At 44.2% G+C, this 13,583-nt stretch overlaps 1 protein-coding gene across 2 annotated transcripts in view; it reads left to right on the top strand.

Annotated features, from left to right (window-relative positions):
* Window positions 1-13,583, top strand: part of PLXNA4 (plexin A4) — an 845,630-nt gene that overhangs the window by 713,359 nt on the left and 118,688 nt on the right. For both annotated transcript variants that reach the window (XM_069229312.1, XM_069229313.1), the window contains exon 23: window positions 3,956-4,022. In XM_069229312.1, the coding sequence (XP_069085413.1) occupies window positions 3,956-4,022 (67 nt within the window). The remainder of the gene's footprint in view (window positions 1-3,955; window positions 4,023-13,583) is intronic.

Here is a 13,583-nt window from a genome sequence, read left to right as displayed (position 1 = left end):
GAGCCTTATAAGTTCCGGATTTTGTTACCTCAAATCCCAGGGGAGGTCTCTCTTTATTTGTTCCTTTCCTCGTTTGGTGCCAGCCGTTGCATCAATACTGTCTTTATTGTCTCTTTCTGAATGATCCAGTAACCTGTCTGGTACCTTAGCCCTCTCGAATTACTCATAGCGGCAATACCAGTATCTCCAAGGGGCAGAGTTAGTTAGAAATTAGACTTACCAGGAGAATTGGGTTTATCATGATTCCCCCAGTCATTCCTTGTTTCGTACCCGGTCTTTGACTCAGTTATTTTGCCTGCTTTCAGCAACTGAAGTCTCCAACTGTAAAACAGCACATCTTCGGTGTTCCTGCAGACCTTCCAAACTGTCAGGTAGTTCCTGTTACTGATTCCATTATAATTAAGTAAGCAATCCTAGTAGATGCGTTACACCACAGCAGTAGTCTCTAGTGGCCTCCGTGAGTCATGCCGTAGAGCCTCAAGCGAATGCTATGTGGCAACCGGGTTTGTTATGATTGCCGTTTTCAGTACTGATTGCACTGAACTGGTTGCCAGCGGCAGGATACAATTTTTGGGTAAATACTCGTACACTGTCTGCAGGCTCTTTCACTACTATCTTATATGACATTCCACATGCTACACTCCACCATGGTCTCTTTGCTACAAGTGTGAACTGTGCACTGCCTCACTTTTGTGAGGTGAGCAGGGGTGGCCGGCTGTTTCCTGTTGCTTGTGAGATGTGACCAAACTGTGGCATGCTGCTCTCAACCCTACTTAGCAACTGAATAATAGTGGAAGTTTCAACTGAGTATAAAAAAAGTCTTCCTTGTCTACAGATAAGCACCGCCTTGTGCTTCATGCCTCCTTTTATAGGTTAGGAAATTTTAAGAAAACTACTTCCACTTACAAAAGAATCTAAATTAAATTTCTAGCAAAGCGTCTCATGTTTTTCATCGAGTTTGGGAAACAAAGCACAGGGACCACTGTCTGGCACCAGAGAAGCAAACAACTGAACTCAGCCAGTCTTTGAGTTTGTCACAAATACTCATTTAGTCTGTCAGGTCTATCAAGGTTTTTTAAGCATTAGGGTACACGCTGGGGAGTGGGGGTGAACCTCTCAACAGGATCCTGGAACACCTGTTTATTCTGTGGTCTTGTTCAGTGTGACCTGTTGCCTTGTGGGTCGTCCCCTCAAGATACTTGCCTACTAGATAAGTATTGCAGTAGCTACATTTTTCTTAGGTATTCGTAAAAAGCACACAGAGACAAGAGTCCTGAGACCCTTCTAGCAGATGTTCACTGCGGTTAGATGTCCTTTAAACATCGTAAGAGCATTACACGAACGAACAGCAGGTGAATGCAATCAGTTACTCAATTACCTGCTTTCCCAATAATAATAATATACTTTTCTTCCACCTACTACCACTATATCTAACCTCTTCCATGACAGGAAGGTTCAGCTCAGTAAGTGCCCAATCCCTGTGGAAAAAAGTGCACCTGAGACCCATGTTAAGATCCTGTATTCTCCTTTCAGAAGAGCGCTGAATATTTAGCTTGCTGTTGCATAGATCTAGTTGGAATAAGACAGGATGAATGATTAAAGCAGGTCCTCCTCATCCACCCCCACTTAGAAGCTACAGTATAAATCCGGGTGTCCCCCAGCACCAAAAAGTAGTGCACCACACACAGGACTCACCTGTTAGCCTTAGAGCATGGGTACTCACAAACTTTTTTTTGGGGGGGTGGCAAAAGCGCAGTCTTGGCTGAGGGCAGCGCTGATGGGCCTGCAGGTGAGGGAGGGTGGGGTAGGTGGAGGATGGGTCTATTAGATGAAAGAAAATCATGCTGTATAGGTTCTTTGCAAGGTATAGAAGACTGCATGGATTTGAGTTTGCTGCAGGCAATGTTAGTTTTGATATCAGGGAAATCACCAGTCAAAAACTGGCCCAGCAGACCCTAAAACTGGCCAACAAACAGTCATAAAACAGTCAACACGCTGACCTGAAGGCCTCCTGGCTAGGAGAGAAACAAGCTGATCGGAGGACGACGAGGAGGAGAGCAGGCTGACCTGACCCATGGCAGGCCCCTGCTGCGTGTGGAGTCCTTTTGGTGGGAGAGAAGTGCTGGAGAAAGCAGGCGGCCAAGGCACTGAAGGCTGCGGGCGAAGACGCTCTCGCTACAGGTAGCAGGAAGCTTGCAAAAAGGCTCCTTAGAAGCCAGCTGTGAGTGAGCAACAGCTGACTTTTACAGGGCCTTCGCTTCCCTCTACTGCCAGGTGTACGACGTCACATGTAGGCGGCTTCCTGGTGCTTTCAGCAAACTCATAGGAGGGCCGCTGGAGCCTGCCCATCGAAGGTGTTAAGGCGCATGTTCCAGCGACCCTCTTTGTGTTTGCAGAAGGCATTGGGCATCGGGAAGCCCCCAACGCTGCAGCTGTGCAGAGCTTCTCCAAGGAGAGGTGATAAAATGGACCCCGGGCCGCCAGGCAGGGTGTGCCGGCCGCGGGCCGTACTCTGAGCACCACGGCCCCAGGAGAACCTGCCTGAGAAGCCAGTGGTTCGTTTCCATTATCTGCATAGATTATGCACACGTATTGCTTGTTGCACAGAGCACCGCGCCATCTGCACTAAGATTGTGTTAATATTTGCAGTTCATTCCTTGTATGAATACTCGTGTTTTATATCTTTACCTAACATGGCGCCCTGCTGGGGGTTAGGATCAATGATACTATATAAATAATGTATTCCCATGGAACCACTGTTTTTACGTCTTTTTTCTACTATAAAGGACATAAAAAGCACAAACTGCACTTTATGAATTTGGTTCTCGTGATTTACCCAGGGGCATCTCAGGGCAATCCAAGAGGTGTAAAGACGCACATTCAATTAGCGTGTTCTGTGCAGGATAAAAGGTGATTGCTGTGTGTTGTGCGCGGAGCAGGAGAGTGTTCATATCAGGGTGCAGTCGTGTTCGGCGGTATTTCTAATTCTCCGATCGGGCAGAGTGTGCCCTTAATCGTATTAACTGGGAAGTTAATCTTATTAACCGGGATAGTTATCGGCGTCCGCAGCTGCATTTCAATAGCTAATGGAATTCAGAAAGAGTGGAGCGATGAACCCTTCATCCGTAAGAAATGAAAGCGAGAAGCAGGGGGCATCACTGCGGAGCCCGCTAGAGCTCCCCATGGAGCCAGCACTGACAGCCCTGTGGGTACCGAGCAGGGAAGTGTGAACCCATAGATTTGAAATGCTCTCTGGGGCTGTGAACAAAGCCTGCTATACCTGTGATTTGAATTTAAAAAAACAGCAAAAAAATGCTTGTCGCCCATAAAAGCAGCATTAAAATTAGGGACTCCCTCCCAACACCTTCCCCACCCCGTTTCGATCCATATTTGAAAATGAAGCATCTTCATGGCCACCAATGATTCTAACCTACATATGTGGCAAAGTACTTCTGGTGCAATTTAAACAGGACACACATTTTTCCCGTAGTCCTTACCGTTGATGTATTAAATTCTATGGGACTTCCCAATTGAATTCTTATTGCACTATTCCATAGAGGCAGAACTGGAAAGTGGATCGCACAATACATAAGTCAACGTAAATGCGAGGGTTGGGTTAGGTCATGCACCAGCGATGATGGTAGACATGCAGGATTACCATGTGTCTACACATGTGGGTCATAAAAGACATCAACATTGACTATACACGGATGACCGCGCCCATGACTCTTAGAGACAAGCAAAGTATATGATAGTGAGACAGTGCAGGAGTGATAAATTAAGGAAGAATTAGGTTTGATTTTAGGGGACATTCACCTGACTCAGTCAGTACTTTAAAACCAATCTCCATAAACACATGGGCGAAACCCACTCCACAGCAACAGGTATGGATCAACGTTCATCTTCCATAAATCTTCAAAATGATTAACAATTTCTCTCTTATGTTTGGTTTCAGAACAGAATCTGTTGCTGAGAAGATGCTCACTAACTGGTTTACCTTCCTGCTGTATAAATTCCTTAAGGTAAGGGAGATGAACACATGAAAATTCATAGAATGTGTGAGAGGCCCAGCATTTCCCAGTACTAGGTCTTCGTTTGCTGATACCTGTCTCCTGCTAATCATTACTCTTTGGAGGAAGTTTTGGAAAATCAGACCAACCTGTAAGTTGGCATGAAAGTGCTTGTGATGCGGTCACTGCTCACACGGGTTGCTGGTTCAGTCTTCAAATATCTCAGATGACCAGAGGCGTGCAGATTTTTTTTCATAACTGCCCAACAAATGAATAATTTCTAGGGACCCACAATAATGTAATATATTTCTTCAAGCAGTTTGATTCATTTTATCCACCATTTGACACCGTTTGTATTTTTATTGATGTGATATATTTACTTCTTTTAACGTTTCATTTGATTTTTTTTGTTTCTTTTGGCATCTGGCTTTTGTTTTCTTCTTTTGACTGCGGCCTCTGTCTGCATAGTGAATGGAAACAAAGGCAGTCGATTAATTGGTCTGCATTGAGCATTTCTGGGCACCAGGCCAACATGTAATTAACTTTTCTGTGCCTGTAATTCTTGTGATATGTGCAGAAACGTTTTGAAACAGAAATTCTAATAAGTTGGTTTGTGATCAGTAAGGTGACTTCAGTGTATGCGTGTGTGTTTGGTTGTTACTATTTTTCTCTTTTACCTCTACCAACAGCGCTTTTACTTTCAACGTGAGTATTGTGTTGGCTTGCTCAGTGCCAGGCCTCAAGAAAAAAAGAGGTGGTCTAGGCTAGTCGAAATGACTGTAGTTCGCAGCCAACACAAACTATTTGTCAACGGGACTGAATAGCTGTTCATTTGATACGTGAATCAATAAGGACTAAATTTCGGGACTATTAGTGTCTACTACATTCTTCCCACATTGATTAGAAGGTTCATGGTTCAAACAGGACTCTGGCAGGGACATCTTAAGGAATTACGGGGGGCCCTGAGCCACACGTATTTTGGGGACCCCTGTTCGGAAAAGCAATTTATGATCCAATTTCAGCTCTTTCACGCCCTTTTTCGCCAGATCTCTGACCACTCCTCCAAATTCAAAATGTGTTTACATCTAATATTCAGGGATAGTGCCCAGTGTTTTAATCTTATAACACAAAAGCAGGTCGCTAATATTACTGCAAATAATCTCTGTGAGACTCTCACATTTCTCATATGAGAGGTCCTGTTTTGATCTAAAATAATATTTTTTTGTGGATGTTGCATGAACTATAGAACATTTCTCTGCAAAATGTCTGTAATAGACTCTGCAATATCATCCACATTAAAAATAAATTAATGGAAAACAGTATGTAAAACTATTTGTTTAAGAATTATTCAAGGTCATCAGGGCAAGACTCTCTGCAGAACAGAGCTGGCTCTATCAGTGCACCTTTTTTATTCATCACAAAATGGCTCTCTTCATTTTTGTGGGGCTAGGGACAGCGAGAGAGAGGAAAAGGGCTACCATTTGTGCTCTCCCAGAATAAACTGCCATACAAAAAACAAATGTGCTTTTACAATAATAAGGCCCTAATCTATTTAAGGCTCCACCACCAATGTATGGAGCAATTTTTATCTATTGCTGATGTATATCAGATACCTGGTCAGCAATCGTTAAGTAGTATGGGACATTTCCCCAAAAAGTTTGGGATGGCCTCACACCACCTGGTGTCATGCTTCATCATCGGCAATCCTGCTCTAGCAAAAATATCCTCTACTGGCGGGCGGCCCCTTGTAGTCTTGACAGAGGGTACCAAATAGTAAGATGGGGCAAAGATGGGATGTCCAACTAAAAATCCCTACCACCTACTCAGAAGCGCAATCTGAATTTTATTCTGGAGTTGAGGAGGTGATATTTAAACCAATATTGCAGCAAAGAAGAAGCAATTATGGCGTCCTTGTCCTCATTCAGGTCGACATGTTTCAGCCCTTTAATGGTCCACGAGGATCCAGGGTTTTCATCAGGACCAGACAGACCCTGTATGACCCTGTATTATTTCCCTTATCACTATGCACACACTACATTTGTTATGCTCATGCACTCTATACCAGATATCTGATCTCTGGTCAGTCCTTATAGGCAGATTTTCCTTTTTGGTAACGGTCCTATGGAAAGAACATAAATATACATTTATATTGTCATGATGTGGTTTCATGTTTTGTTTAATGTGACATATTAAGACATAAATCATAAAACAAACATGTGCATGAACAAAACATGGTTACCAGGAACAAAATAAAAAAGTGGTTTTGAGAGAGGGTCATATTGGACATCCACCTATGGACATATTTCGTAGAAATGAACACTGCACACGATAAAAGGGCAAATGCTACTGTGAAGCCCAATCACCCAATAACATGCCAGAAATGATTGCAAACCATAGAGTGCCCCATCATACACATATTATAAAAATCTCACCCTAACTCAGGGACATCCAAACTTTATGGAGGAGTGTAACAGTGGAGCCTTCTAGTCACACACTGCAAACGAGTGGGGAAACTCTAGAGATGAGTAAATATGTATACAAATCTCCAGGTAGTCCCTATGTGGAAAACTGATTTGCCACTCACCTTGTTAAAAGTATCCCCCGGCAAGAGCACCTACTCATTTTAATTACTCCTCCCGACACTAACCGAACGAGCAGTAGCTTGGGATTATGAATGTAAGCATCTACCCAGCATGTGACGTCGTGCGCGATGCAGCCATGCTGTGTCTACTGGGAAATGGAGGCTGTTAACGCTGTGTCGGGTGAAAAGTTTTAAATGGCACAGCCTGGGAGGACGGTTCTAATTCGGCTCCATAAAGTCCACCCCCCATTAATGACAGCATGCAAAAGGGGGAGACCGGGGGAACGGGAGAGCTCACCAGCCCCATGTATTCAGTGTGCCGAACAAGGCGGTGCAGTGCCTGATACCGCCCTTCCTTATATAATGTATAAAATAGAATACAAAAATATCAATATGGGGGAACCAGAGCCTTGTGTCCTACCTTATATCTTAATGGAAAGACAGTATTACATCATTTAACAGTATCGACTTCTTGGACAAAATAGTATATCACCACACTCGCAACCCAATGTACTGTGTACTCCATGCAATTGTTGGTCTGGTAATCAATCTAAGCAGGTAGTTATCTACACAGATAGGTAGTAATCTTAATGTTAATCCCATACTGGTGATTCACAAATCTTGTGTATCTATGTCTGCTTACAGGTCTTGATATGGTATTGTAACAAGCAAGGTGGCCTAACAATGTAACTTCCGAGATGTGAAATATCCAAAGTTCCCAATTTAGTTACCAGTTTACAGCTGTATCTGTAATGAGGGAATATCATTGTTCAGGCCAGATGTGTGGGTTTTTAAATGATAAACCCAACGCTGTTCTCTTTCCAGTAATAACTGGCTTGTATTGGTACCTACATGTGGTGTAATGGTCTCCATGATGACCCATATAGGTATTTAATTGAGCAGTGTTTCTCCAAATAATGTTTAGTCATACAGTGGCACTTTTTGATTACACCAAATAGTGCTCAGGTGTTTGCTGACCCTTAATCGGATTTTCGGAGTGGTCATTGCTATGTACCTTTTATTACAGGGGCATTTAATCATATATACTACATTCTTGGCGTTGCAATTGGGAGGTTGTTTGAGCACCGGGGGCGGTGAGTGTCAATATATACCTCCTTCCAATGTCTAGTGAATGGAAAGGTCTTTAAAGACACTTTGCCAAGCCTTCAAGTGCAAATGGTTATTTTTACACAGAGCCATCCATTACTACTTTGACCTTATTTTTCGGGGTGATTCCACTTCCTTCTTTCTTAGCTTGGGTGTTGAATTATAGGAGGAAGCCCCAAGGGTCCGTGGCAGGCAGTAGCTTGCTTTTCTGCTTTGATCTCTTCTGATGCTAAAGATTCACACCGAACTAGAGTGACCCATGAAGTATAACATGACCAATGGACTTGATGCTAAACATGTTTGTGTCTGCTTTTGTTGCTGCCACATTCACCAAGGGCAACCCAGTAATATTCATAGAGTGGGTGTCAACTTCTGAACTTGTTATAGTGTTGGCCTAGGTGCAACAAACAACAGAGGCCTTCATTACTGCACTTGGCCCTGCTAATCCACTCGAGCAGTCAAACCAGCTGTATCTTTAACTCATCAATGATGGGGAGTGAAGGCTTTTGCCTCGTTTTATGGAAAGGCATCTCAAATAATCAAGGGGGATGTAAGCTGATCTAGGTTTATTGGTGTGTATGTTGATGTTGGACAAACCAAAATAGTTTGCCACTGCAGTATGAATGATACACTTCATCATTTCTCAGCCAAAGACATTTAGAGAACAGACTAATATAGATGACCCAAGTGCTCAAGTAAAAGTAGAGCTTCACCACATATACTAGGATGCTATAACCACTTGTGCTCAATACATATACAAAAAACATATATCTACAAAAAGGAGGAAAACCTTACAACATACTCCAAGAAGGACTCACCAGATATCTATCAAAGGGGGGACCTTACCAACCTTCTAGTTTAAACCACCAAAGAGTCGGGAATCATCCAGGATAATTTTCTTTTAGTTAACAAGGAAAGGTAAAGCCTGGTTTATGATTGCTAGAGAATATTTTTAGAATTGGTGCTCCATCCCTGTGACACCACACCACATCACTGCCATTGCTTGTTAGGTTCCAACCCAGGTAGAGAACGACAGTGGTATATCGCACTGTGTGGTCTAGCACGTCTCTGAGCAATCAGTAATTGATGCTAAGAGTGATAAATTATTGTGGGAAAATCCGGAGTGTTCAGCAAAGGTGCAGGCCTTAGAACCATCTTTCTCCAGCTAAATTAACCTATGGCGGATACAACGCAGCTTCTTTTCTGTGCTTTATAGTCAAAGGTGTGGACTGTGCCATTGTGTGTTTTAGCGACTGTCTTTGTTACTGTTTGAGACTGTCCTCTTTAAAAATCCAGATCAGTCGGCCAAGGGAGATCTGGAAAGTCAATACAGCCACAAGCGGAAACCTCAGCAACACGAGAAACAGCATTACAGCTCAGTCAGTTAAAGTCTTACTTCCAGCATCGTCTGATCCTAGGTTTGTGCCTCAACAAGGGTGAATGAGAGGCATACATACTTTAAACATCACTAACATAATGACTAGTTGTGAAATAGTGACAATTGCTATTAACAGATCAAGAGGTCGTTCAGTTTGTGGTGTGTGCGGTGTCGGAGGTTAATATACTGCAATATTTGTCATCTGTAGCACTTCGTATCTGTGTACGTGCTTTAGTTAAACTTGAGCATCTTCCCTAGAACTATTGCTATAATTATTCATTGATCGTGTGATAAGCCTATTCAGTTATAGAGCATTCATGTTCTAACATTGTTGTGGTGACTGGCTAGTTGGTTCTATCAGTAATGCGCCTCTTTGTGGTTGCCTATCAGCGAATTTGCATGTTTTCTGTCTGAGTGTGCATACCTGTGCGTCTGTGTTTTTGTCTATGCATATAGCGCATGAAATGAAGGGACCCAACAGCATGTCAGATCTGGCAGCTATGATTGAGCTGCATCCACGATCTCCAGGCTGGAGCCAGAGAAACAGCTGAATTTGTCGCAGTAAAGTGCTTTCCTATTTAGTGTTGCAGCTGGGTCCAAAACAAGCACCAAATTTAAGGGGCCACGAGCCCTCCTTTTGGACAATCTCACAAGGGAGCATGCATGCTTTGTGAGAATGTCAGTGTATCAAGATGTATACAAATACAAATTTAAATAACACGTTTATTCTATGTCATTCTTTTACATCGCTGTTCACCCCAGTGTGGGTGTCGGAGTGCTTGACTTCAAGCACACATTGTACAGTGATGAGAAATCATAGAAGTGTCTACATTAATGTACAGGATATGCTGGGAAAAACAGTGATGGTTACAAGGTCAAGGAGTCACATATCATCCTTACTGGTAGGCATTATGTTAAGAGTACAAGTTCGGGAGAAACAAAAAGTTAGGTTTTAAAACATAATGCAGTGCTTGGGTTTGCTTGTACCATAAGACTTTATTATTTACCAAAAATAACTATTTTTAGCAGCCTTATAATAAAAAATAAAAGACTAAGGAAAAAAGTTCTAAACCTATGCCTTGCAGTTTAAATGAAACTTCTTGTTACCTTTATAGCTCACTCTACTATATTGAACAGACTGCAATTTTTGAACTGCAAATAAATAAAAGGATCTTTGTTGTCAAAAGCAGTGACCTACTTACATATCGAGATAAAATAAGCATCTTCGATCTGCACATTAAACTAGGTGCTTTGCAGCTGGCACATTCACCATGCGTGCCATTTTAGGAGTTAACATTGTTGCTACACAAAACCCAGATCTCTCAAGTAAGTGCATTAACCAGCAGAGTTATCGTACACTATTATCCACGGAGATGTGTTGGACACATAAAAATCTCTGTAGCAGGTGTCTTAACCTCATTAGATATTTTAAAATGCAGCCTTGTGCAACCAATGACGTTTGAAAACATTTACTGCCACATTTGTCCTTTTTACCAATTTCTTTTCAGCAGTTTCTTAAAAAATGTCTCTGTTGACTGTCAGACTCTGACTCTGCCCCTCTTGACAGGGGCCTAATATAGCTCCCTGAAGCCCCTGCAGTGCAAGGGAGTCCCCAAGACTTAAGGGAGCCCCATTCAGCACAAGGCCAGTGAATATCTGTGAGATATGGAAAGTTCAGGTCCCCTCCTCACATTCTGCATGGAGGCCCCATCAATGTGCTCACCCAATTTTGGGGTTTTAAGTTTCAGCACATCATACATATGTGTACCTGTGTTGAATATGCAGTAGATGTTCATATGTGTCTGTATGCTTGTGTTTTCTGTCCATACGGTGTGTGTCAGTGTGACTAGTAACACTTCAGCAATGGACAGACTTGCAATCACAGATACAGGTTGTTTTTCAATGCTCATCAGTGTCATGCAGCTGACCATTTTCTACCCTGAGCCGTGTAAAGCCAGTTTCACCATTACAAAGTAAAATTTAAAAAGTAGGTAAGCGATTTGCAAGGGCAGTTAGTTGATCCCAGAGTCTTGTTAAATGTGAACATGCCCGTCACTTCTTGATAACTCCACTTTTTGGGGGAAATCAACAGCCGCTCGAATCACAGCTGTGTTAAGACTTATCTTCCACACACATGTCCCCTCTGATTGTCACAGGCCTCCAGCAGCGGTGCCGGGAAGAGGCTCAGAGTTTCCAAGGTCCCCGTAAGGTTACCTCAGTGGCTCCTGTAAAGAGTAAACGGAGAGCCACTCGGGCTCTCCGTGTTTAAGTAACGTGCTCAGCGTGTCCGGGAGGGGCACGGAGCACCAAGCTATAAATAAAGGACGGAACTGTGGTGACGCAGTTCCGAGTGTGGTAGCACCCATATCAGTCTGTGCGTGGTCATTCCATATCCACGTGCCACATTTACAATGGCGACGAGCGGGATGCGAGTCATCGCGCCGTAGGTGCAGAACAATATACCGGTGCACAGAAAAAAAAACAACAACACGTACCGATTGAGGGGTGCAGGCTGCCGCGGGTGAAAGACATTCACATGGCGCGGCGTCAACCTGGTGACGATCGCTTGAAGTCCCGGGCCTTGTGGTGTGCCTCGCGCTAGCGGTGAGCGGTGCCGTGTGGTTTCCCGATCGGGGAAACCCAGGAAGGTGAGCCCTGCCCCGCCCCGCCCCCAGAAGAGGATCGTTGGAGGGAGCGAATCGCTCCATTGTGTGCCCGGCCCGAGGGCGTGTCCGCGCTGCTGGGAGAGCAGCTGAAATTGACGAGGTTCGTCAATTTCAGCCGAGCGCTCGGTTTTGGAGCGTCTCTGGAGGCGTGACGGCTCCGTGTGAGGAGCGCGTTCCCCGAGGCTGGGGAGCTTGGGGAAAGGACGTGTTCTCCCCGATGAAAAGAGAAAAACAAGCTAATTAACAGGTTTTGGCCAATTTTGAACTGGACACGTGCTCCCCGAGGCTGGGGGGGGGACTCTTAAATGAATAGAAAAGTACAGAGAACGGAAAAATTGTAATAAAAGTAAAAAAAAGGAAAAAAAAAATAATAGAAATATAAGAAAAGGAAATAGTAAGACAAACTGGCAGGCAGACCCTCAGAAAAGAAAATATCTTAGCCTGTGCAAGACACCGGAGTGAGACAGTGCTAACATGAGTGCCCCACCACAAGACAATGCGAATAACGCCAACCCCCTTCAACCACCAGGACATCCTCAACTTCCAGCACAACTAAACAACAGTATTCATTCTTCACTTACCTCTTTACCACCGTTTAGCCAGCTGATTGACCCAGCCACAGCTGCGCCAAGGTGGCGACTATGGATAAATCGCTTAGAAAACTATTTTTGTGCCACCCGAGAGACGGATGGAGCAGTGCGCAGGTCTGTGATGCTTTTGATGGGTGGAGATGAGTTACAGGAGCTTTTTGATTCTCTCCCTGATACAGGGGATAAATCTGATTTTGACGCAGCGGTCACTGCTTTAAATAGGCATTTTGATCCTCAACTTAACTCTGATTATGAACGTTTCAAGCTCAGACAGGCGCAACAGACAGAGGTAGAATCAATGGATATGTTTTATGCCAGGTTGAGAAAACTGGTGAGCTCGTGCACGGGTCTCAACCAACAAGAAGAGATTCGAGCGCAGATCATTCAAGGATGTCGGTCGAATGCTTTGAGAAAACTCATTCTTCGGCAACAGGGAATGTCCCTTGATGACATTCTGATTCTGGCGAGGTCGCATGAGCTGTCAGCGGTACGAGCAGATGCTATGGCGGCAGTGAGAGGTCAGTCAATGGCTGCAGCGTCGTCGACTCGTGTGGTTCAAGTCAAGGAGGAACAAGTGGATGCCGTCCAGACACGCCCGGCAACGCCTCGTAGGCTGAACCTCGCTAAACCTAGTGAGAGGGCCTGCGGAAGCTGTGGCTATGAACATCGATTGAATGCGGGATGCCCTGCAAAAGGGCAATCGTGTAATCGCTGTGGTAAGCCGAACCATTTTGCGAAAATGTGCAGGTCCAGGAGAAACAAGCCGGGTGAACAAAAAGGACGAGAAACAAATGTAAAGGCTGTGTCCAAAGGGGCGGAGGAAGGAAGGGAGCAGGCGACAGCGAGTGGTCCGGTGTTTGAGGAAGATGAAGATGAAGACATTTTTGTAATATCTTTCACAGGAGGAAAACCAGGGAAAAGGAGGCAGCCGCCCATGAGTGATGTCTACGTCAATGGCACGCGGGTTTCTGTACTCATCGACACTGGAGCGTCTGTCAATGTCATGGACGAAACCCTTTTCAAAAAGTTAGTACCTGCCCCGCCACTTATGTCAACAGCTACTAAAATATATAATTATGGGGGTAGAGAGCCCCTTCCCCTCAAAGGAACTGTGGAAGTGGCCGTAAGCAGTGGAGACAGATCAGCAGAGGCCAAGTTCTATGTCGTAGCCGGGGATCGTGGCACTTTGTTAGGGTGTCACACGGCTGAAGAGTTAGAGCTGGTATTCTTTGCGCGTCAAATATATGACAC

The sequence above is a fragment of the Pleurodeles waltl genome, chromosome 4_1 (genome assembly GCF_031143425.1).
Source record: "Pleurodeles waltl isolate 20211129_DDA chromosome 4_1, aPleWal1.hap1.20221129, whole genome shotgun sequence".
NCBI classification, from domain to species: Eukaryota; Metazoa; Chordata; class Amphibia; order Caudata; family Salamandridae; genus Pleurodeles; species Pleurodeles waltl.
This window is presented reverse-complemented; position numbering and strand designations above follow the sequence as displayed.